The following is a 26511-nucleotide window of genomic DNA, read 5'->3' as shown; positions in this document are numbered from 1 at the left end:
ACCCACTTGGGAGCCAGGTCCACCCACTGGGTAGCCAGACCCTGTCAATCAGAATGAGTTTTTCTCCACAAAAGGGCTTTATTACAGACAACAACCCCCCTGACCAAGGCCCTTCTCCCCAAATTGCTGTTTGGCCAGGCGGTCAGCTCTAGGAAGAGTCTTGGTGGTTCCAAACTTCCATTTAAGAATTATGGAGGACACAGTGTTCTTGGGGAACTTCAATGATGCAGAAATGTTTTGGTACCCTTCCCCAGATCTGTGCCTCGACACAATCCTGTCTCGGAGCTCTACGGACGGTTCCTTCGACCTCATGGCCTTATATAGACAGGTGTGTGCCTTTCCAAATCATGTCCAATCAATGTAATTTACCGCAGGTGGACTCCACAATTACTTTGTAGAAACATCTCAAGGATGATCAATGGAAACAGGATGCACCGGAGCTCAATTGAGTCTCATAGCAAAGGTTCTAAATACTAATGTAAATAAGGTATCAGTTTTTGACTTTTAATACATTTGCAAAATTGTCTACAAACCTGTTTTTGCTTTGTCATTATGGGGTATATGTTGCAACCTGACTGAATGGCTTCTAGTGAATTCAAATATACCGGGAGCTCATTCAACAGACAATCTCCAAAAATATGATATATATATATATATAGCTGAATCTGAGATGCACACATTAAATATACCACCAGAAATGTTTATTTTCATGTTTGTATAATGGGCATTATGTACAAGCATTGTTTTGGAGACATCTTAAAATGCACAATTCTATTCTTCTTAAATTATACATTAAAAGTATTTATTTGCAATAAATTTAAATTTAAATTAATATACTTTCTTCTGAAATATATAAATAGAATATCATTAATGCGCAATGAAAACAAATCTGAAAATGAAGCCAGTCAGTATATTACTGGCGTATCACACAGTTAACATGTCCAACATGTTTTTGTACTTCAGAGAAATAAACAAGTAAAAGGAAAAAATATAAACAACAAACTTAAACTGACAAAAGTGATTCAAGGAAGGAAAAATAGTGCAAAAACAGCTAACAAGTCAGTAGTATGAGTAAGGTCAAACCCGCTCAACTGAAAATCCAATTGTCCTAGGTCTTCTGGATAAAGCAGTGACAAGCATGGAGAAGCTTTTCCACCATTTCTCACACTGCATGATCAGGCCTCCAGAGTTATGTAGTTATCATCACATCCAGACAGACGGTCATTTTTCACACTGGAGTTATGGAGTTATGTAGTTATCATCACATCCAGACAGACGGTCATTTCTCACACTGGAGTTATGGAGTTATGTAGTTATCATCACATCCAGACAGACGGTCATTTTTCACACTGGAGTTATGGAGTTATGTAGTTATCATCACATCCAGACAGACGGTCATTTCTCACACTGGAGTTATGGAGTTATGTAGTTATCACATCCAGACAGACGGTCATTTCTCACACTGGAGTTATGGAGTTATGTAGTTATCATCACATCCAGACAGACGGTCATTTCTCACACTGGAGTTATGGAGTTATGTAGTTATCATCACATCCAGACAGACGGTCATTTCTCACACTGGAGTTATGGAGTTATGTAGTTATCACATCCAGACAGACGGTCGGAGATTGGTCAATCAAGATGACAGTTTAAAATGAAGGATCCCAAATGGCACCCTATTCCCTAGAGTATGTAGTGCACTACTTTTGAAAAAGGTGTAATTTGGGATACATCCTGCGTCACTTTGCCAAACCCAGCACTATCAGATTTGCCTCCAGTTGTCTTGTCCCACTACTTGTTTATATACAGCTGTTGGCAGCCACCTGGAGTGAAAACATAACCTTCAGTTACCAAATGAAAAATCATTTGGAAAAAAAAGAACAAAAGATAAATTACTCTACCTCAACACAAATGGCAGCATCTCCTTGCACGTCGAAAAAAACAACATTAAATCAAAGTCACACTGAAAAACACCATTAAGGAAGAAAATAAAAAAATCTCTACACATCTTTTGAAATATACTGCATCTATGGCTGCAAGTATAAATATATGTGCCCATACACATATTCCTGAATATATGGATGTTGACAAACACAGATACACACATAAATAGGTAGAGGTTAGCATATATGCATGATAAGCAAAGGCAGAAGAGAGTTGTCTGTTAAGATAGTGGTTGATTCAGAAAATAATGACCAATTAATGTTTTACTGAACATTACATGGCACTTGGTCACTTCTTCTGCTGACACTACGAATACAAACACAGCTGTATATGTTTGCTTGTGCTATAAGAGACATGCTTTCTTCTCTAAACATTCAAAACCATTTTAAATGAATAAGCCATGAGAAAATTGTATTAGAATCACTATGGAAGGATTGTGAGAAGACTAAGAGAGTAACCTAACCTGTAACGCAATATTACCACATTGTTCGGTAGGTGGAGGTAAAGATTTGAATGCCTTCACGTTTCCCCTAGGTACAGATCTAGGATCAGCTATAATCCCCTCCCCCAATCCTAACCTTAACCATTAGTGAGGACAATGCAAAACTGAACCAAGATGAGTGTCCAGGGGTATCTTCCCCTTAGTCTGTTGTACATAACTCTCAACTCTATCTCTGAGCCAATCATAACCCAGAAGATTAACCTCAACGCTATGTCTCAGCCAATCAGAGCTGAGAACAAAATAGAAAACTGGCCCTGACGTCATCTATGACCATCACTCTATAACCTCGTAAGAGAGAACTATATTTAAGCTGCACAGTGTTTCCAACATACCAACAACCCTTCAGGTTTTGATTATATCCATGTTTATAGACTTATTTTTGGCTAAACATTTCCTGCACATGCCTGTCAAGTGGGTTCAGTTTAGCGGATACTGTAGTAAGAGCCCGTAATGTACACACTGACAACACACAACTGAAGTTCCATGATAAACAATACAACAAAAAAAGGAAGAACTTTCAGTAAACAAACAAGGGAACTGTGTTCTATTTGACTTCTTGCTTCAAAACAAATATGATGTGCAAACTGACCATATGAATGATAAGTGGTGTATAGCCAGGCCTACTGTTCAAACTGACCATATGAATGATAAGTGGTGTCTAGCCAGGCCTACTGTTCAAACTGACCGTATGAATGATAAGTGATGTGTATAGCCAGGCCTACTGTTCAAACTGACCATATGAATGATAAGTGATGTGTCTAGCCAGGCCTACTGTTCAAACTGACCGTATGAATGATAAGTGGTGTCTAGCCAGGCCTACTGTTCAAACTGACCGTATGAATGATAAGTGATGTGTCTAGCCAGGCCTACTGTTCAAACTGACCGTATGAATGATAAGTGATGTGTATAGCCAGGCCTACTGTTCAAACTGACCGTATGAATGATAAGTGATGTGTATAGCCAGGCCTACTGTTCAAACTGACCGTATGAATGATAAGTGGTGTCTAGCCAGGCCTACTGTTCAAACTGACCGTATGAATGATAAGTGGTGTCTAGCCAGGCCTACTGTTCAAACTGACCATATGAATGATAAGTGATGTGTCTAGCCAGGCCTACTGTTCAAACTGACCGTATGAATGATAAGTGGTGTCTAGCCAGGCCTACTGTTCAAACTGACCGTATGAATGATAAGTGATGTGTCTAGCCAGGCCTACTGTTCAAACTGACCGTATGAATGATAAGTGATGTGTATAGCCAGGCCTACTGTTCAAACTGACCATATGAATGATAAGTGATGTGTATAGCCAGGCCTACTGTGCAAACTGACCATATGAATGATAAGTGATGTGTATAGCCAGGCCTACTGTGCAAACTGACCATATGAATGATAAGTGATGTGTCTAGCCAGGCCTACTGTTCAAACTGACCGTATGAATGATAAGTGATGTGTCTAGCCAGGCCTACTGTTCAAACTGACCGTATGAATGATAAGTGATGTGTATAGCCAGGCCTACTGTTCAAACTGACCGTATGAATGATAAGTGATGTGTCTAGCCAGGCCTACTGTTCAAACTGACCGTATGAATGATAAGTGATGTGTCTAGCCAGGCCTACTGTTCAAACTGACCGTATGAATGATAAGTGATGTGTCTAGCCAGGCCTACTGTTCAAACTGACCGTATGAATGATAAGTGATGTGTATAGCCAGGCCTACTGTTCAAACTGACCGTATGAATGATAAGTGATGTGTCTAGCCAGGCCTACTGTTCAAACTGACCGTATGAATGATAAGTGATGTGTCTAGCCAGGCCTACTGTTCAAACTGACCGTATGAATGATATGTGATAATAGTGTATAGCCAGGCCTACTGTTCAAACTGACCGTATAAATGATATGTGATAATAGTGTATAGCCAGGCCTACTGTTCAAACTGACCGTATGAATGATATGTGATAATAGTGTCTAGCCAGGCCTACTGTTCAAACTGACCGTATGAATGATAAGTGATAATAGTGTCTAGCCAGGCCTACTGTTCAAACTGACCGTATGAATGATATGTGATAATAGTGTATAGCCAGGCCTACTGTTCAAACTGACCGTATGAATATGTGATAATAGTGTATAGCCAGGCCTACTGTTCAAACTGACCGTATGAATGATAAGTGATAATAGTGTCTAGCCAGGCCTACTGTTCAAACTGACCGTATGAATATGTGATAATAGTGTATAGCCAGGCCTACTGTAGCAGTAGTAAAAAATATGGAAAAAAGTTATTCATCACACCATCAATATGACTCATCAATAAACTTATGTTTAATTAATTAAGTGCTTGGATGGAATTTCTTGAAAAACAAAAAACAGCAAATAAAGATGACAAATATAGATGTAAATCCAACATAAGATAGAAAGAAATGGTGAAACCAGAGATAAAACACAGAGGGGATGAATCCATCATTGATACATTATAACCATTGCTATAGATATTAGGACTTCAGGAGCAGAGATGGTTCCACTGGCTGGTTTACATGGAGTTTTCCTCCACACACAGGAGACTCCCCTTAGAGGTCCATTGTGATTGGTTGACACTGAAGAGCAGACAACACCTCACCTGGCCCCTGCACAGGTAACCTCACAGGTAACCACCAACAGTACTCATTGTGTATAGTTATCTTACCTCTTGAAGAACCAAACAGCTGAACAGATAAGAGAATGACTGATGAAACACAGGATCAGTCCCCTTAACCCAGAGGAGAGGGACTAAGGGAATGAGCATCATCTCCTCAGATGACATAGAAAGAAAGATCCAGAATAACTCTTCCTCCTCCTCCGTCCGAGTCGGCCTGTCTGTGTCAGTCAATCTGTCAGTGTCCGCCAGTCAGTCAGTGTCCGCCAGTCAGTCAGTGTCCGCCAGTCAGTCAGTGTCCGCCAGTCAGTCAGTGTCCGCCAGTCAGTCAGTGTCCGCCAGTCAGTCAGTCAGTAGGTCTGTGTCAGTCAGTCAGTAGGTCTGTGTCAGTCAGTCAGTAGGTCTGTGTCAGTCAGTCAGTAGGTCTGTGTCAGTCAGTCAGTAGGTCTGTGTCAGTCAGTCAGTAGGTCTGTGTCAGTCAGTCAGTAGGTCTGTGTCAGTCAGTCAGTAGGTCTGTGTCAGTCAGTCAGTAGGTCTGTGTCAGTCAGTCAGTAGGTCTGTGTCAGTCAGTCAGTAGGTCTGTGTCAGTCAGTCAGTAGGTCTGTGTCAGTCAGTCAGTAGGTCTGTGTCAATCAGTCAGTAGGTCTGTGTCAATCAGTCAGTAGGTCTGTGTCAATCAGTCAGTAGGTCTGTGTCAATCAGTCAGTAGGTCTGTGTCAATCAGTCAGTAGGTCTGTGTCAGTCAGTCAGTCAGCTTCAGTCAGTCAGTTTCAGTCAGTCTGCTTCAGTCAGCTTCAGTCAGCTTTAGTCAGTCAGTCTGCTTCAGTCAGTCAGTCTGCTTCAGTCAGCTTCAGTCTGCTTCAGTCAGCTTCAGTCAGTCAGTCAGCTTCAGTCAGTCAGTCAGCTTCAGTCAGTCAGTCAGCTTCAGTCAGTCAGCTTCAGTCAGTCTGCTTCAGTCTGCTTCAGTCTGCTTCAGTCTGCTTCAGTCTGCTTCAGTCTGCTTCAGTCAGCTTCAGTCAGCTTCAGTCAGCTTCAGTCAGTCTGCTTCAGTCAGTCAGTCTGCTTCAGTCAGTCAGTCTGCTTCAGTCAGTCAGTCTGCTGTAACCAGGTGACTGAGGTAATGCAGTGTTGTATTGTGCTGCTCGGAAGAAAGCCTCTCAGTCTGTCATACAACACCTCTTCCTCCTGCAGAGAGATGAAGGAGAAGAGGAGGAGGAGGAGCTGCATCTCCTGTAGATAATGAAGTGGTGCAACAAAACAACTGCGTCCCACTGTCTCCCCTCGCTGCCATCAGAGCTGGTACCACTTCTTATCTTTGTACTTCAGCATCATCTGAGAAAGGGAAGGAAGTGAGAGAAGAGGATGAGACAGTACACGACTCATAGACAACACCTGGGTTCAGGTAGTATTCATTTTCTTTCAAATACTTGAGTCGTGCTCGATTTAGCCCAAAAGTGCAAACCCTGTCCATCATGCACACGAGGCAGGCTCAATCAAACAATGAAAGTATTTGGGGAAACGAATACTAATTGAACCCAGGTTTGCACCTCACAGATGACCTGGTAGAGCATTGGCCTTACATCATGAGCGTGTTTAGAGAAGGAGTCAGCGCTGGCCATCATGGCTGCGGTTCTGTCCTCCAGCTCGCCCAGTTTCTGCCCCCTCTCATCCAGGGCTATCCTGGCACGGGCCAGGTCCCCCACCACCCCAGAGGCTGCTCCCTTCATACCCTCCATGCCCTGGGGCCCGGGGATGTGCTGCGCCAGGCTACGAGATGCCTTACCCGCCGCTGTCTCACCAACTGTAGAGGACAGAGGGAGAGAAACCAAGATGTGCCACATAAACAGGCTTTATAACTGCAACGCCATTATCGCTGTGTCCAATAACACTGCGTCATTAGTAATCATATGCCAAGCATATTGTACGGCATTATCTATGTCCAAATCAGATGTGTCCTCAAAATGCTCTAGAATGTCAGTCACAGTTAAATAGAACACGGTTCTATAGCTACTGAAGGAGAGGTGTATTGTGGGAATGATACTCACACAGATCTTCTCTATCCAGCGACTGAGCTCCTCCCCCAAACAGGCCCTTGAAGAAACCTCGATTAGGAGCTTCAGGTGTCTCTAACGGTGTAAACAGCTCTCCCATCATCTCCTAAAGATTCAGATGTAGCACTATATGTCAAAAATAACTTCAGTATTTATCATACCCACAAACACAAAATGTGATATCTCTCTCTCTCACACAGGCGCACACATACACGGGCTGGGCGATATGGCCTGGGCGATATGGCCAAGATATCATATCACAATATTTGTTCCTTTTTTATTTTTTTTACAGTAACATTACTGTATTTGACTGTATTTGATGATTTTTAATAATACAAGTTCTGAATAATCTTTATGAATAGTGTATGACTCTAAGGTGGCAACATACATTTGAAGTGATTTCAATGGGTCTTTCTCTATTTTGATTGTTTTTTATACTGTTCAATTCAACTTCAACCCAAAATCATTTTCTGCATTTTCATCAATTGCTGTACTCATTTGTTATCCTTTGTACACTGTGCTACATAGGGCAGCATGATTATGGACAACAACAACAAAAAATCTAGGCTCAATTGCGATTTCTTTTTGACCAAATATTGCGATTGGGCTTGAGATTTAGACCAAAACACTTGGAATCAATGGAAATACAGACATGCTGAAATGTGTTGGTACACTTCCTGAAAAGAGATTACATTAAAAGCTATTTTATCATGTATACTTGCATGCCTTTGGTTTGTCAGAGAATAAAGCAAAGAAGCTGTGAAAATAGATGAATTATTGCTTATTCTACAAAGATATTCTAAAATGGCCTGGAAACATTTGTTGGTACCCCTTAGAAAATATAATAAATACTTGGATTATATTGATATTTCAAACTAATAGTTTATTTAATTAGTATCACATGTCTCCAATCTTGTAATTAGTCATTCAGCCTATTTAAATGGAGAAAAGTAGTCACTGAGCTGTTTGGTATCATTGTGTGCACCACACTGAACATGGACCAGAGAAATCAAAGGAGAGATTTGTCTAAGGAGATCAGAAAGAAAATAACAGACAAGCATGGTAAAGGTAAAGGCTACAAGACCACCTCCAAGCAGCTCGATGTTCCTATGACAACAGTTGCAAATATTATTAAGAAGTTTAAGGTCCATGGAACTGTAGCCAACCTCCCTGGGCGCAGCCGCAACAGGAAAATCAACCCCAGATTGAACAGAAGGATAGTGTGAATGGTAGAAAAAGAACACAGGATACAAGCTGAACTCCAAGGTGAAGGTAACGTCAGTTTCTGATCGCACCATCCATCGCTTTTTGAGCGGAAGAGAACTCAGGACTTCACTTTTGAAAACATAAAAAAGCCAGACTGGAATTTGCTAAAATGCATATTGACAAGACACAATATTTCTGGGGAATGTCCTTTGGACAGATGAGTCAAAACTGGAGTTTTTTGGCATGAGCTCTATGTTCACAGATGAAATCCCTGCGAGGACGGGGGATTCAAAATAAAAATTTATAAACTATAGCACAAAACACACATCACGACAAGAGAGACCTAAGATAACAACATAGCAAGGCAGCAACACATGACAACGCTCCATGGTAGCAACACAACATGACAGCAACATAACATGGTAGCAGCACAAAACATGGTACAAACATTATTGGGCACAGACAACAGCATAAAGTGCAAGAAGGTAGAGACAACAATACATCACGCAAAGCAGCCACAACTGTCAGTAAGAGTCCCCCCACACAGACAGCGTGGTGAAGAAGGCGCAGCAGCGCCTCTTCAACCTCAGGAGGCTTAAGAAAATCGGCTTGTCACCAAAAACACTCACAAACTTTTACAGGTGCACAATTGAGAGCATTCTGTTGAGCTGTATCACCACCTGGTACGGCAACTGCACCGCCCTCAACCGCAAGGCTCTCCAGAGGGTAGTGGGGTCTGCACAACGCATCACCGGGGGCAAACTACCTGCCCTTCAGGACACCTACACCACCCGATGTCACAGGAAGGCCATAAAGATCATCAAGGACGACAACAACCACCCGAGCCACTGCCTGTTCACCCTGCTATCATCCAGAAGGCGAGGTCTGTACAGGTGCATCAAAGCAGGGACTGAGAGACTGAAAAACAGCTTCTATCTCAAGGCCATCAGACTGTTAAAACAGCCATCACTAACATTGAGTGGCTGCTGCCTACATACTGACTCAAATCTCTAGCCTCTTTAATAATTCAATATTGGATGTAATAAATGTATCACTAGCCACTTTAAACAATGCCACTTTATATAATGTTTACATACCCTACATTACTCATCTCATATGTATATACGGTACTCTATACCATCTACTCCATCTTGCCTATGCTGTTCGGCCATCGCTCATCCATATATCTTTATGTACATATTCTCATTCATTCCTTTACACTTGTGTGTATAAGGTAGTTGTTGTGAAATTGTTAGATTACTTGTTAGATATTACTGCATGATCGGAACTAGAAGCACAAGCATTTCGCGATTATCATTAACATGTTTTATTTTAGCCACAACTTGCTAAGACACGGTCAGCAAACAGCTACTGTAAGATACACAAACTAATATTGTAACTATAGAACGCTTGTGGATTTATATTAAGAAGCAAAGTGGCATCGTTGTCACCAACATCTTGTTGTTTCTGACCATGCAGACAGAGTGAACAGCAAGTGTTCGTGACTCCGGAGGCGGAGGGAGGAAAATGACTAGCAAGTAGTAAACAGAGTAAACTATAAAAATAGATGTTACACGTGGCGGAGTGGCGTATCACATGTAACAAACCATACATTGAAACACTGTTATAGAAGTTCAAGTTTAAAAAACTAAGTGGTATATAGTAAAATACAGTATACCGTCCAGCCCTAACACAGAGACACATGCGCACACCTGCAGATTGTCGCAGGTCTCCTGGCTGTATGTGATCCTCTGTATCTCGGTGGGGGAGGTGAGGTACATGGCCTGGCCCAGGTTGGAGAAGCAGAAGGTCCGGGCTATCCTCATGTCTGTCAGGGGAAGGTAGTTCACATCCAGGAGTGGTCTGAGACTGGGTAGACTGGGAGAGGGGAGAGAGACACAAACAGTATGAATGAAGTAGGCACTGTGTAGTATTTCAGACTGGGCCTTTCAGAGTATCTCAGAGTAACTACAGTACCACAGACTGGGCCTTTCAGAGTACCTCAGAGTCATGATGTGTCCATTAGCACAGAAGCAGGCGAGGCAGAGTCCAGCGGCCATCTGCACCACGTCAGCTCTCAGCACGAAGGAGCTCTCTGTGATGTTGTGTTTGAAGAAGCAGGACTGGGAGGGCAGACCCACCACCTTGGCCTGTTTCTCTGAGCACACCACAGCGTACTGGCGGTCCTGACCCTCCTGGGTGGGGGGTGGGGAAGCCGGCCTGCGCCTCCTCGTCTTCTCCTCGTCTGGAGCGTTGGGCTCGGACCACGGCTCGTAGGAAGGGGGTAGGACCGCCCCAAGGGAGTCCAGGAAGGCCATAGTCAGGATACCTCCTTTTAGTCTGACCAGAGTACCTGGAGGACATAGAAAGAGACATGTTAGACCTCTTGATTCATTATAAACACATGTATAAGGCCTTATACTGGATCTCTCTCTCTCAATAATATATAGGTTTGCTGACAACCTTTAGTAAACATGCAGATGACTAGTGCTACCCGAACCACAGTTTGGGAACCACTGCTTTAATGCAAAGAAACTAATACATATTTGGAACATTTGTGAGAGTATATGTCGCCGCAAACTATTTCTTCCAGTTCCATCCAGATTCAGCCACCACAGTCAAGGTGGTGGTAATGCTTCTGCTGTCACAGAGATGGGTCAGTGAACCGGCTAACCTTGTCTGAGACCTGAAATATTGAATGGGCTCCACTGTGTCATTTATTGTTATTAAGGTTACCATGGCTGCCCTACGGGCCCTGGTCAAAAGTAGTACACTACATAGGGAATAGGGTTCAATTTGGGACGCAAACCTAACTCATATCAGCAATCACACTAACCACAGGAAGAGACTCCGACAGGTTGCTGCAGCCTCTGGTCCCCTGTAGGTGGCAGGCTGAGGGAGAGGACCAGGACAGTGCCCTGGGTAGTACCCAACCACAGGCTGGGGCTGGGGCTGCTGTCCGTCTTCCTGGGGAAACTCTCACTGAAGTGGAAGGAGGAGATGGCTTCGCGGGACTCCCGCTCTATACTGGTCACACTGGAACTCCTGGAGCGGCTGAACAAACTGTCCTTGGCATCTGGATGGTAATGGAGAGAGGACAAATACAGAGAGAGGAGAAGTGAGGGATAATATGAAAGTGGATGCTTTGATATAGTTGGAATAGGAAAGGAAAATAGGATTGGTTAATAACCCAACGGAAGGTTAGACCTGTGTACTTTCATGTAGACACTGAAATTCAGGAGAAGTCCTGCATTGTCTCATGAGCAAGTTAGTTATGCAAAGGTATATCCAAGCTAGAGAAAAAAAGCATCACATTTCTTCACAACGCACACAAGGAGCAGCACATGAAACACCCATCTTAAGAACTACAGTAGCACCAAATAAAAGGTCATTCCAGAAGAACCACATGGTGTTTCATCATTGAGAGATCACATGAGATCTGGTGTTAATTTAGTTTTCAAAACGACAAATAAGTTTAGCACCTAATTCACCTACAGTAGGATCATGGGCATTTGGCCAAAGATGAAGGTGTGTTCTCACTGGGAAACATCAAGAAAAAGCCATACCTTCCTTATGCAGTATTTAACTTAAGGAGACAGGAGGGGGCAATACTTTACCACATGTTTAGCAGTTTGAATAGCATGGCAAACAAAACAAGGGAAAGGGAGATATCTAGTCAGTTGTACAACTGAATGCATTCAACTGAAATGTGTCTTCCGCATTTAACCCAACCCCTCTGAAACAGAGAGGTGCAGAGGCTGGAACCAACAAGTCTGTCAGTCAGGGAGTTAGTGTCAAAAGTCAAAGGTCAAAGTTCTGGACTCCTTGCCGTCCTTCATACAACAAAAGCACCTCTTATATGGGAGAGAGCGCTGCTGTCGCACCCTCTCCTCTGCTTATAGAGAGGACGAGGCCAAACAGAGAGTACATGTGTCTCAGTTTACAAGATAACAGAATTTGAATTTTACACATTCAGTGACATGTCTTTCTTACAGGTGGAACCAGCCTGATCGTGAGATAGCACACAATTCTGATGCACAATGGAGAACGCAGCTATTAGGCTGGTACCACCAGGCTTGGGCTACACTCTCACAAACATTGAAACTGTAAGGAAAGTTTGGTTTAATTAGGAAGTGGGAACAGCACCTGAAAGGTAAAAGGACTACTATGGAATGTAATCAACACAAGGTTATAAGGGCTTACCCAGGCCTGTCTTTTGCTCTGTAGGTGAGCTAATTTTCTTTGACATCTTGGCTGCAAGGAAAATAAATACAAATAAATAAATTAAATAAAACATGCCCTCTTTACAAATTAATACTTTGGAATCAATGTCAAATACAATGATCTCCATTAAAACACTACTTGTTTTGATCACTTTCAGCAATTTGTGTCATCCATCATTCATTGGCAAAAAGTTTGAGGAGACTGTAGAATTAGACTGCAGAATTAGCATTAGAATGTAGAATTAGCATTAGACTGTAGAATTAGCATTAGAATGTAGAATTAGCATTGAGACTCAGAGGCAGCCGGTCATTGAGTGCATCACGCACGCACAAAGCAAGAGGTAGACAAGAAAAAGACATTGATTATTGGTTATTTTTTTCAAAAAATGACTAGGGAGGAATGGGAGGGAAAATCATTAAAGTGAATAATCAAGGATCAAAGCTCTGTAATACAAATATGTTTTTTTTTAGTTGGTCAAACCGAATCTTGAGTTATTCTACTGATGAACATTCCCAATACCTCAATTTGTTAGAAATTAGTTAAGAGATTAATGGTCAGAGTTAGTATACATTTGAACCAGTGAAAAAACACACACAACTTTTTTTTGAGTGATAAAATAAAAATGTTTTTAGTGTCTTTATTTGACATTATATTCCCATTATATTCCCTCTAGAGAGAACAGGTACAACAATGCAAAAAAGCATAATTAGTGCAAAACAGCATAATACATTTGGTCCTAAGAGATAAAAGTGGATACCCCTCTATCAATCATGCATTTGACAAAGTGCAGAGGATCACTTTAATAGTCATCAGCAACCTTGTGATTGACAAAAACAACCCACAGATTGAGTACGTTTCTTCTCCATCACCTTCATTAGCACATGATGCATAGGCGGCCATGTTGGATTGGGGCACAACCTCTTGTTTAGAAACCCAGTGAGGTCGGCCATGTTGGATTAGGGCATAGCCTTGGTTAGAAGCCCAGTGAGGTCGGCCATGTTGGATTAGGGCATAGCCTTGGTTTGAAGCCCAGTGAGGTCGGTGAGAGAAAGAAAGCAGTAGAGTTTATAACACAGGGATCATACACTACCAAAGTCATTGGCAACCGTCTTGGAAAAGCGCCTGCTTTTGGACTTCACTGCAAATGTGTTTTAAAAAGACAAAGGCAAATGTAAAATTGCATTGCATTTCCGACAGCCAGAACGTTTGGGAAGAATGAAGCTCTGTAGATGTTGTTGATTTATCAGTGTTATACAGTACCCATTTCTATAAACCTTTTCTGTTTGTGTTCATCGTCTGAATTGGTGGGTGTCGTAGAGCCTGGTAACAAGAACACTTCAGTGGACATCAACTCATTCAACACTCCTTGATACTGAAAAGCAGCTAAATGGATAAACACGTATATCAAACATGTCCTTTTCGTACTTTCTCAAGAAAAAGGTAGATTGCGTTTTGTATTATGCAGTAATGGAGAATTAAATGTTACCTGACGTTGGTGATTTGCTGCTTTTCTCCTCTGAAATGTTGTTTCCATCGCTGTTATCACTGAGAGCTGTGGAGAACAGACATGTCTTAGACCAATGTGATATTATCACAGAGGTGTGGAGAACAGACATGTCTTAGACCAATGTGATATTATCACAGAGGTGTGGAGAACAGACATGTCTTAGACCAATGTGATATTATCACAGAGCTGTGGAGAACAGACATGTCTTAGACCAATGTGATATTATCACAGAGCTGTGGAGAACAGACATGTCTTAGACCAATGTGATATTATCACAGAGCTGTGGAGAACAGACATGTCTTAGACCAATGTGATATTATCACAGAGCTGTGGAGAACAGACATGTCTTAGACCAATGTGATATTATCACAGAGCTGTGGAGAACAGACATGTCTTAGACCAATGTGATATTATCACAGAGCTGTGGAGAACAGACATGTCTTAGACCAATGTGATATTATCACAGAGCTGTGGAGAACAGACATGTCTTAGACCAATGTGATATTATCACAGAGCTGTGGAGAACAGACATGTCTTAGACCAATGTGATATTATCACAGAGCTGTGGAGAACAGACATGTCTTAGACCAATGTGATATTATCACAGAGCTGTGGAGAACAGACATGTCTTAGACCAATGTGATATTATCACAGAGCTGTGGAGAACAGGCACAAAATAAACAGTGAGAGGAATCTGCCTTGACAGAAAAGGCAGATTGAAGAGAAAGAGAGAGGTGGAGAGAGAAAGAGAGAAGACAACAAAGATTGTGATAAACATGAGATGACTTACGGGAGTTAGAAGAATGATAGGTCTTTTTCATAGACGTATAAAATATAGAAAGGCGGGACATGCAAGATGTCACAGGCGGAATGTCTTTGTCTTTACAAGGCCATAGAGAGAGATCAACAGAGGAAAATAGGTGAGACAAAAGAATGATAGTGAATCAGAACAGAAAAACAGCTAACTCACAGAGGCTAGCAACTGCATTCACTCCAATAGTACTGCAGATCAGTATGTATGGGTTTCAAAACAATACCACCGTTTTTGAGACTAATTAATTAAATATAAATTAACTCATACATTTTTACAGTAAATCAAATGATGACAAGATGACTCAATTTGTGAGTGAATTGAAATTGTAGGCTTAGTTATCCACATTTGAGTCAAGGCATGACTGAAGAGCACTACTGAACCCAGTCCTGCTGAGCCCCTGGAGGCTCACTAAGCCAAGGATGCTATGACCAATGAGAAACATGAGTGGTAGGACGGCAAGAGAAAGAAAGAGCATAAGAGGAAGTATGGCAAGACAGAGAGAGATAGCATGTATTGGTGACAGAAATGACAAGGCAGTCAGAAGCAACAACAAGAGTGAAGCCCTACTCTCATGTGTTTGTGTACAGTGCTCCAAAATGTACATTTACTTTCGACCAGCGGAAGCAAAAGGCAGGGCACTCCCAACACGGCACAGACAGAGCCCAGTCATGATGAGCATGTTTCTCTGTGGCTTCTATAGTGGCACTGAACAGATGGACAGTCCACCAGGGATGCCTCCTGTTGAGAGACAAATGCTACTGCAGGGGGTGGCGCACTCAGGGGTGTGAAGCCAAACTGGCTGCCAAGTGTGTGAGGTAGGCTTGGGTGGTATACTGTATATAGAGTACACCAGGGGAATTTTGAAAAAAAGTTTTTCAATAAGTTTGAATATTTGGAGCTACTTTAAGTTAATACGGGCAGTCAACTTGTGCAATACCTTAGGAGATAAAGCAGATTGTGTTCTTCATTACACCTAGGACATTATTTTGCATTATGAAGTTTACTGTAGTTCCCCAGAACAGTTGAGCCAGTCACGTGTTTGCTTATAAATTGCCCAATGGAGAAAGCAGAAGCTGCTGAGTCCATAGCATTCTATATCTATGAGCGACTCTGTTGTGTGGTCATGAAGTTACACTTGTATGCAAATCACTACTAAATGATTGCGATCAAATATGTTATAATGGCTTACCGTTGGAAGTCAAAGAGCTCTGAATGAGATCTGTACAGCTGCCATTTTTTCCCTGTGCTTCCTACTGTCCCTTTTATACCTTCTCTATTCTTCTCCCCTATGCTCTGTGTACACATGCTGCTCTGCCTTCTCTATTCTTCTCCCCTATGCTCTGTGTACACATGCTGCTCTGCCTTCTCTATTCTTCTCCCCTATGCTCTGTGTACACATGCTGCTCTGCCTTCTCTATTCTTCTCCCCTATGCTCTGTGTACACATGCTGCTCTGCATTCTCTATTCTTCTCCCCTATGCTCTGTGTACACATGCTGCTCTGCCTTCTCTATTCTTCTCCCCTATGCTCTGTGTACACATGCTGCTCTGCCTTCTCTATTCTTCTCCCCTATGCTCTGTGTACACATGCTGCTCTGCCTTCTCTATTCTTCTCCCCTATGCTCTGTGTACACATGCTGCTCTGCCTTCTCTATTCTTCTCCCCTATGCTCTGTGTACACATGCTGCTCTGCCTTCTCTATTCTTCTCCCCTATGCTCTGTGTACACATGCTGCTCTGCCTTCTCTATTCTTCTCCCCTATGCTCTGTGTACACATGCTGCTCTGCCTTCTCTATTCTTCTCCCCTATGCTCTGTGTACACATGCTGCTCTGCCTTCTCTATTCTTCTCCCCTATGCTCTGTGTACACATGCTGCTCTTCCTTCTCTATTCTTCTCCCCTATGCTCTGTGTACACATGCTGCTCTGCCTTCTCTATTCTTCTCCCCTATGCTCTGTGTACACATGCTGCTCTGCCTTCTCTATTCTTCTCCCCTATGCTCTGTGTACACATGCTGCTCTGCCTTCTCTATTCTTCTCCCCTATGCTCTGTGTACACATGCTGCTCTGCCTTCTCTATTCTTCTCCCCCATGCTCTGTGTACACATGCTGCTCTGCCTTCTCTATTCTTCTCCCCTATGCTCTGTGTACACATGCTGCTCTGCCTTCTCTATTCTTCTCCCCCATGCTCTGTGTACACATGCTGCTCTGCCTTCTCTATTCTTCTCCCCCATGCTCTGTGTACACATGCTGCTCTTCCTTCTCTATTCTTCTCCCCTATGCTCTGTGTACACATGCTGCTCTTCCTTCTCTATTCTTCTCCCCTATGCTCTGTGTACACATGCTGCTCTGTTTTCTTTAATCTTCTCCCCTATGCTCTGTGTACACATGCTGCTCTTCCTTCTCTATTCTTCTCCCCTATGCTCTGTGTACACATGCTGCTCTTCCTTCAACAAAGCATGCATAACCTCTTCGTTCATTTGCACCGTTTATCTCGTTCACTTTCGCTTGTAAATGTCAACAGTCAATGAAAATGACATTTGGTAGTGCTACTAGCTATACTTGTATAACTTTATGAGCTGGATTTGCCTGTCTTTAAAATTAGTTTGCTTGTTTTCACTCGTTAGCATTTATGCGATTTCTCTATTAGTTTGTGCTAATTTTTTCAGCATTCTGGTAATAGAGGACCAATGGGCTTTTCTTGCGTTTTTATCACCCCCTTGTGTGCTATGTCGGTAATATTGTAAATCCCAGGATGAGAGAAGGACTGTATGACGAAATGAAAATCTGGTTACTGCCCAAGCCTAGTGTGAGGCCTGCTCCTCTAGCTAGCTTACTGGCTTTAATAGGTCAGGCATACACTGGACCACAGAGATCTCCGTTATATACAGTAGTTGTGTTCTCATTCTATACTCTGGACTATCAATACCTTTCAGTCCAAACTACAACTCACTTGACAACACACTACTACACTAATCACTTTCATGACACTATCAGGTAGGGGTTCTAGAGAACATACTTAAGTATGGGGGGGGGGGGGAGACATTTAAAACAACACAAGGAAGATATTGTAGTCTTTTTGACACAACATTCTGTGTGAACATACTTCCTTTAATTTCTGTGAACATAGCTACATGCCGTAGCCTACTCAACTGAACATTAAGATGTGAACGCATGCTCCCTTCACCTCCAGATGGCTGGCGTGTCTTGCGAGGCGACTGAGGCTGTCTCTGGTAGGGGTCTGAGGGACTGTACAGCTCTGACGTGCTCATGTTCAGGAGGAGGCTCTTCTGAAGGTAGTCCACGACAGCCAGACCGCTGCTGTTGCCAAACACCACACTGTGGGAGGAAAAGAAAAGGTTCATAATTTTTACTGAACTCGGGTCACCTGCAGTTTTAGAAACAACACAAACTGTTTTAAGCCCAACATGCAACCAATAAAGCCTTTGATTCAGTTACAGCAGGGCCTAAAATTAACACCCGCCAAATGCAGGTAGCTTTAGGCAATTTGTGGGTAAGATGTCTATTTCACCAGCCATGTTGCCTTGTGGTCAGGGCTCCACAGTGCACCATGTTGCCTTGTGGTCAGGGCTCCACAGTGCACCATGTTGCCTTGTGGTCAGGGCTCCACAGTGCGAGCATTTCACTCACATTTGTTAATAAAAAATATAAAAAAATAGTCAAGTACGATCACATTTATAGTAAAATAAATGCTGCAGTAGCTGTTTTCAAATGATTTCTGCCGTTTTGTTTCATAGCTGGTAAATTAATCGCACTAAGTCAAATAACTACAAATCCTATATAGCCTAATTCCACCTCTCCCTGCAACACTGCCTGGCTGGGGGATGTGTATGGAGCGAGATCTCTCCCTGCAACACTGCCTGGCTGGGGGATGTGTATGGAGCGAGATCTCTCCCTGTAACACTGCCTGGCTGGGGGATGTGTATGTATGGAGCGAGATCTCTCCCTGTAACACTGCCTGGCTGGGGGATGTGTATGTCTCTCCCTGTAACACTGGAGCGAGATCTCTCCCTGCAACACTGCCTGGCTGGGGGAAGTGTATGGAGCGAGATCTCTCCCTGCAACACTGCCTGGCTGGGGGATGTATGGAGCGAGATCTCTCCCTGTAACACTGTCTGGCTGGGGGAAGTGTATGGGAGCGAGATCTCTCCCTGCAACACTGCCTGGCTGGGGGATGTGTATGGAGCGAGATATCTCCCTGTAACACTGCCTGGCTGGGGGATGTGTATGGAGCGAGATCTCTTCCTGCAACACTGCCTGGCTGGGGGATGTTTATGTATGGAGCGAGATCTCTCCCTGTAACACTGTCTGGCTGGGGGATGTGTATGGAGCGAGATCTCTCCCTGCAACACTGCCTGGCTGGGGGATGTGTATGGAGCGAGATCTCTCCCTGCAACACTGCCTGGCTGGGGGAGTGTATGGAGCGAGATCTCTCCCTGCAACACTGCCTGGCTGGGGGAAGTGTGGCTGGGGATGTGTGGAGCGAGATCTCTCCCTGTAACACTGCCTGGCTGGGGGATGTGTATGGAGCGAGATCTCTCCCTGCAACACTGCCTGGCTGGGGGATGTGTATGTATGGAGCGAGATCTCTCCCTGTAACACTGCCTGGCTGGGGGATGTGTATGGAGCGAGATCGCTGACAAAAGGTTGAACGTACGCTTCGTTAGGATCGTTAAAAAAATCCAGAAGTAAATTGTTAGGATTGTAAGAAAAGCCATGCGTGAAACACTAAACGTTAAATTAGATTTGTAAACACCCTTTACTTCTCCCTTCACTTGGTTACAGATCTTTTTTATACGTACAAACTTTTGTCAGTAATGTGGCATCTGCAACGGACATAAACCGAACGTTGCTAGTCTATCGAGCAACTCTAACCCAGACGTTAGTGTTGCTTTGCAGCTTCAGGTTTCATTTCCAAAATAAAAGTCTAGAGCTCGTTTTAGAACTGCATTCAATAACGACGTTATACAAGTACATGGCGTAGTATAGGCTTGGGCCTTCAGCAAATGACTTGTGTGAGAATGATAAAGTCACAGAAGAGCCTTGTCTAGAATAACTGCCTGCGCTGGGCCTATTCCACTATCTAAATATACCATGCTGTTGTGTGTTATTCTTAACTGACTCAGAATGAATTTTTATAGCCGTGTGCGGCTACTGTGGTGATCATGTAACCTAATGAATCATCGTTTTCCCAGTATTTGGGAGCACGGACCGTAGGCCTTATGTAGGCCTTTTGACTGTTGTATTTGTAAATTCCACTCTGCATGGAGGCTTGTTATAGCCATTTACGTTGCACAACCCCATCACGTAGAGGCTATATCCTTATCAATAAATGAGACAAAACGACATATTGGTTCAGTCTTGGCTGTAACCTGTCCTGAGTGAACTAGCCAAGGGGTCCCAATGGTCAAGATGATCTATAGCCTATTCAAGGAGCGGCAGGTAGACTAGTGGTTAGAGCGTTGGACTAGAAACCGAAAAGTTGCAAGATCGAATCCCGGAGCTGACAAGGTAAAAACCTGTTGTTTTGCCCCTGAACAAGGCAGTTAACCCAAGGCAGTTAACCCAAAAAAATGTAAGGCCTATTTTGTATTTGGATAGGCCTAAATTAAACATTGAATTATGAAAGAATTTTGGAGAATTTAGATACATTTTGAATACACACACTGATTTCAATGAACAAAAGAATAAGACTGTTCTGTTCTCTTTGATTTAGTTCTTATTGCAACTCAGACAAATGACTGAATGGATGACATACTGAAGATTGAATGAAATGTTCAAATATGTTGGAATGACGAGTTGCACGCATCATGCATGCTAGGCACTTTATTTGGCTAGTCGGCAAATAGGCCTGGAGACTAACTAAGACCACTGCAACAGAGTTATTGTAAAGTGTAAAGTGTGGGAGGAAGCTTATGCTAGACTTAGCCTATGTTTAACCTCTTGTTCATTTCAAAGTCCATATGTTCATGACCCTGTTCATATAAATCATGTCAAATTATTTTACATTCATATTTACCTCTCCTACAGAATTTGAAAGATTGAGTGATTAAATAAATATCAAAATATTCTATAAAAAATATGTTGAGTGGCGATGACTCCAGTGGTGATACATAATTAACAGATTCACCAAACAGCTATTACTATGATTCATTATTCCTGTTAGATACTACAGGTTATGATGAAATATTCCTGTTAGATACTACTGGTTATGATGAAATATTCCTGTTAAATACTACTGGTTGTGATGAAATATTCCTGTTAGATACTACTGGTTATGATGAAATATTCCTGTTAGATACTACTGGTTATGATGAAATATTCCTGTTAGATACTACTGGTTATGATTCATTATTCCTGTTAGATACTACTGGTTATGATTCATTATTCCTGTTAGATACTACTGGTTATGATTCATTATTCCTGTTAGATACTACTGGTTATGATGAAATATTCCTGTTAGATACTACTGGTTATGATTAATTATTCCTGTTAGATACTACTGGTTATGATTCATTATTCCTGTTAGATACTACTGGTTATGATGAAATATTCCTGTTAGATACTACTGGTTATGATGAAATATTCCTGTTAGATACTACTGGTTATGATGAAATATTCCTGTTAGATACTACTGGTTATGATGAAATATTCCTGTTAGATACTACTGGTTATGATGAATTATTCCTGTTAGATACTACTGGTTATGATTCATTATTCCTGTTAGATACTACTGGTTATGATTCATTATTCCTGTTAGATACTACTGGTTATGATTCATTATTCCTGTTAGATACTACTGGTTATGATTCATTATTCCTGTTAGATACTACTGGTTATGATGAAATATTCCTGTTAGATACTACTGGTTATGATGAAATACTCCTGTTAGATACTACTGGTTATGATTAATTATTCCTGTTAGATACTACTGGTTATGATTAATTATTCCTGTTAGATACTACTGGTTATGATTAATTATTCCTGTTAGATACTACTGGTTATGATTAATTATTCCTGTTAGATACTACTGGTTATGATTAATTATTCCTGTTAGATACTACTGGTTATGATTAATTATTCCTGTTAGATACTACTGGTTATGATTAATTATTCCTGTTAGATACTACTGGTTATGATTCATTATTCCTGTTAGATACTACTGGTTATGATGAAATATTCCTGTTAGATACTACTGGTTATGATGAAATATTCCTGTTAGATACTACTGGTTATGATGAATTATTCCTGTTAGATACTACTGGTTATGATTCATTATTCCTGTTAGATACTACTGGTTATGATTCATTATTCCTGTTAGATACTACTGGTTATGATTCATTATTCCTGTTAGATACTACTGGTTATGATTCATTATTCCTGTTAGATACTACTGGTTATGATTCATTATTCCTGTTAGATTCTACTGGTTATGATGAAATATTCCTGTTAGATTCTACTGGTTATGAATGGGATGGTGCGATACTGAGTCATATTTTGATAAGGTGCATGAGGATGTCCACGTCACCCAGAGATATGTCCATGCTGTAGAGATACAACTAGCAGACTGAAACTTAACTGTAGGCATAATACAGCTAGTGCTATCTAGACTTGCCCTGGTAAACAAATCCATTACATTAGCAACCTAAATGTGAAGTAAACTCAACTGAAGAGTACGAGAGAACGGAGACTTTTAACTTGAAAACGTGCAAGATGCCTCTTTCCGGTTTCCCTTACTTCTACACAGGCCGTTTGTGTACATTTTTTTTGTTGGTGAGATGAAACTGCCAAAACTCTGAAAGGTATTATTGTACGTCAGAATTGCAACACTAGATTTGTTCAAGTCTAAAATGTTCTTCCGTAATCGTAACATGGTGTTTGTATGTTCACAGATTCAATTTCATGTTTACGTTTCACACATGGCTTTTCTTACGATCCTAACAATTTCCGTATGGATTTTCTTACTATCCTACCCCACCCGTTTGGCAGGTATCCCCACCCGTTTGGCAGGTATCCCCACCCGTTTGGCAGGTATCCCCACCCGTTTGGCAGGTATCCCCACCCGTTTGGCAGGTATCCCCAACCGTTTGGCAGGTATCCCCAACCGTTTGGCAGGTATCCCCAACCGTTTGGCAGGTATCTCGCTCCATAGCAGCAAGTGAAGAGCTGAGTGAAAGATTCATTTAGAAGTGCTAGCGCAGGCATAAAAGTTGGTCTAATTGACTTGAAACCAAAGTCTACTGAAGTGAGACTTTGTCCTGGTGTTTCTTGGCTAGTTTCATTGTTTTGGTCACAAGCTAGGTCGTATTTCTATGTTTGAGTTTCAACTGCTAGGGGAAGAGAAGACAACGCTACCGCGGTAAACTCACGCCCTTAAAGGGGCAGGTGAACATTTTTGTCTCACATGAATTTTGGTTAATAAAAATGTAATTAAACAATATACCACATTACTTCTTACTAGTAATACATGTATTGCGCCAGCAGCATACCAGCCACTGCTGGCTTGCTTCTGAAGCTAAGCAGGGTTGGTCCTGGTCAGTCCCTGGATGGGAAACCAGATGCTGCTGGTAGTGGTGTTGGAGGGCCAGTAGGAGGCACTCTTTCCTCTGGTCTAAAAAAAAAATATCCCAATGCCCCAGGGCAGTGATTGGGGACACTGCCCTGTGTAGGGTGCCATCTTTCGGATGGGACGTTAAACGGGTGTCCTGACTCTCTGAGGTCATTAAAGATCCCACGGCACTTATCGTAAGAGTAGGGGTGTTAACCCCGGTGTCCTGGCTAAATTCCCAATCTGGCCCTCAAACCATCACGGTCACCTAATAATCCCCAGTTTACAATTGGCTCATGAATCCCCCTCCTCTCCCCTGTAACTATTTCTTAGGTCGTTGCTGTAAATGAGAATGTGTTCTCAGTCAACTTACCTGGTAAAATAATGAAAAAATATATATAATGTTTTAGAAACATTACAAAGCATGCTCATCCTTTTGTGTGTGTTTTGTTGGTGTAATTTTGGCTGGTAAAACATCTGAGCGGCTGGTAGATTTTTTTGTCCTGATTGACCAAAAGGTAAATGATATGCCCTGAGTTCCAGTATATTCCATTTGTCTGTGATCTCTGCTCACTGCATGAATACAGCTGTAGGTGATGTGTCTCATGTACACCTTGACCATCAAGAGAGCAGAGGTTCATGCTGACAGATGGACGGACAGGCGGACTTACAGTCCGTCTGACGAGCTGACGGCCAGGCTGGTGATCTGCTGCGGCGGCTCCCCACTAACCCAGACCAGTTGAATGACCAGCTCCACCTGGTAACCAGGAGACTGCTTCAGAGGGGCGCTCCAGACCCTGCAGACACGACACACCAGACAACATGCAGTGAACAGTCCTTACTGCACCTAGATTCAATGCTACACCATCACCTATTGTTCACGGTTTATAATGCATTTGTACGTGCATTAATCTTACATACAAATAGCCTACTTATCATGATCTTGTCTTTTCTTCATGGATGACACTTCTTGTAATAAAACAGAATACTGGAGTTTTGAAGTCTACAATAGAAAATGTCAATGCCTGGCAGGAGAAGAACATGCACTGTCTGGTGGTCCATACTTAAGGCCTGGTACGTTGTCCCTGGGCCGGTCATCAGAGGTGAAGGGCTGGGCCTCAGGGGGCTCTCCGTCCTGGGTAGGGCTGGAGGAGGAGGGGGGTACTGGGGTAGAGGGGGTGGGAGGATGGTCTCCTGCTGGGTCTGGAGAATCCACATCGTTCAGCTCCCCCTGCATACGCACCTCCAACAGCTGAGGAGAGAGAGTAATAATACCTAGAAACAGAAACACTAATAGCTGGGAAACATCTGGAAAACGATAATAAAAGGCATATCAAATAAATTAGGAATTTATTTTTTAAATTATTTATCAATGCCAGAAAATAAGGAATTCCTGATTAGTCAGGTAAAAAACACATTACTGGTATACAGCCTCGCGTCGCTGGTACAGTATACACCCTCGCGTCGCTGGTACAGTATACACCCTCGCGTCGCTGGTACAGTATACACCCTCGCGTCGCTGGTACAGTATACACCCTCGCGTCGCTGGTACAGTATACACCCTCTGGTACAGTATACACCCTCGCTGGTACAGTATACACCCTCGCGTCGCTGGTACAGTATACACCTCTGGTACAGTATACACCCTCGCGTCGCTGGTACAGTATACACCCTCGCTGGTACAGTATACACCCTCGCGTCGCTGGTACAGTATACACCCTGGCTGGTACAGTATACACCCTCGCGTCGCTGGTACAGTATACACCCTCACGCGTCGCTGGTACAGTATACACCCTCACGCCGCTGGTACAGTATACACCCTCACGCACAGTATACAGCCTCACATTGCTGGTACAGTATACACCCTCACGTCGCTGGTACAGTATACAGCCTCACATTGCTGGTACAGTATACACCCTCACGTCGCTGTTACAGTATACAGCCTCACATTGCTGGTATACACCACTCACAGCCTCACGCTGGTACAGTATACAGCCTCACATTGCTGGTATACAGCCACGTCGCTGGTATACAGCCTCACGCTGGTACAGTATACAGCCTCACATCGCTGGTATACAGCCTCACATCGCTGGTACAGTGGTATACAGCCTCACACGTCGCTGGTATACAGCCTCACGTCGCTGGTATACAGCCTCACGTCGCTGGTACAGTATACAGCCTCACATCGCTGGTATACACCTCACGTCGCTGGTATACAGCCTCACGTCGCTGATACAGTATACAGCCTCACATCGCTGGTATACACCCTCACGTCGCTGGTATACAGCCTCACATCGCTGGTACAGTATACAGCCTCACATCGCTGGTATACACCCTCACGTGCCTCACATCGTGGTACAGTATACAGCCTCACATCACTGGCCTCACAGTGGTACAGTATACAGCCTCACATCACTGGTACAGTATACAGCCTCACATCACTGGTACAGTATACACCTCACATCACGTCGCTGGTATACAGCCTCACATCGCTGGTACAGTATACAGCCTCACATCGCTGGTATACACCCTCACGTCGCTGATACAGTATACAGCCTCACATTGCTGGTATACAATACACTGAGTGTACAAAACATCAGGAACACCTTGCTAATATTGAGTTGCGCACCCCCCACCCCCCTTTGCCCTCAAAACAGCCTCGATTAATTGGGACATGGTCTCTACAAGGTGTTGAAAGTGTTCCACAGGGATGTTGGCCCATGTTGACTCCAATGCTTCCCACAGTTGTGTCAAGTTGGCTGGATGTCCTTTGGGTGGTGGACCCTTCTTGATACACACAGGAAACTGTTGAGCGTGAAAAACCCAGCAGCGTTGCAGTTCTTGACACAAACCGGTGCGCCTGGCACTTACTACCATACCCTTCTGAAAGGCACACTATCTTCACCCTCTGAAAGGCACATACACAATCCATGGCTCAATTGTCTCAAGGCTTAAATATTGTCCTTTAACCTGTCTCCTCCCGTTCATCTACACTGATTGAAGTGGATTTAACAAGTGACATCAATAAGGGATCATAGACTGACCAGGTGAAAGCTCTCTCATGGAAAGAGCAGG

At 42.9% G+C, this 26511-nt stretch overlaps 1 protein-coding gene across 8 annotated transcripts in view; it reads right to left on the bottom strand.

The window, feature by feature from the left end:
• Positions 1-6071: 6071 nt before the first annotated feature.
• The window catches only part of LOC112255799 (syntaxin-binding protein 5-like), a 46309-nt gene continuing 25869 nt past the window's right edge, over positions 6072-26511 (bottom strand). Inside the window, exons 16-29 of one of the 8 annotated variants that reach the window (XM_042325222.1) lie at positions 24501-24688; positions 24108-24233; positions 18055-18206; positions 14848-14937; positions 14037-14102; positions 13811-13933; positions 13641-13688; positions 12530-12580; positions 11163-11402; positions 10328-10679; positions 10039-10204; positions 7115-7226; positions 6650-6870; positions 6072-6401 (exon numbers count right to left, since the gene is read on the bottom strand). In XM_042325222.1, coding sequence (XP_042181156.1) covers positions 6360-6401; positions 6650-6870; positions 7115-7226; positions 10039-10204; positions 10328-10679; positions 11163-11402; positions 12530-12580; positions 13641-13688; positions 13811-13933; positions 14037-14102; positions 14848-14937; positions 18055-18206; positions 24108-24233; positions 24501-24688 — 1977 coding nt within the window. In that variant the 3' untranslated portion in view covers positions 6072-6359. The remainder of the gene's footprint in view (positions 6402-6649; positions 6871-7114; positions 7227-10038; positions 10205-10327; positions 10680-11162; positions 11403-12529; positions 12581-13640; positions 13689-13810; positions 13934-14036; positions 14103-14847; positions 14938-18054; positions 18207-24107; positions 24234-24500; positions 24689-26511) is intronic. The other 7 variants (XM_042325223.1, XM_042325224.1, XM_042325225.1 and 4 more) reach the window with 7 other exon arrangements.

This window comes from Oncorhynchus tshawytscha, linkage group LG08 (genome assembly GCF_018296145.1).
Source record: "Oncorhynchus tshawytscha isolate Ot180627B linkage group LG08, Otsh_v2.0, whole genome shotgun sequence".
NCBI lineage: Eukaryota > Metazoa > Chordata > Actinopteri > Salmoniformes > Salmonidae > Oncorhynchus > Oncorhynchus tshawytscha.
Note: the sequence above shows the minus strand (reverse complement) of the source record. Positions and strands in the feature narration are given on the sequence as shown.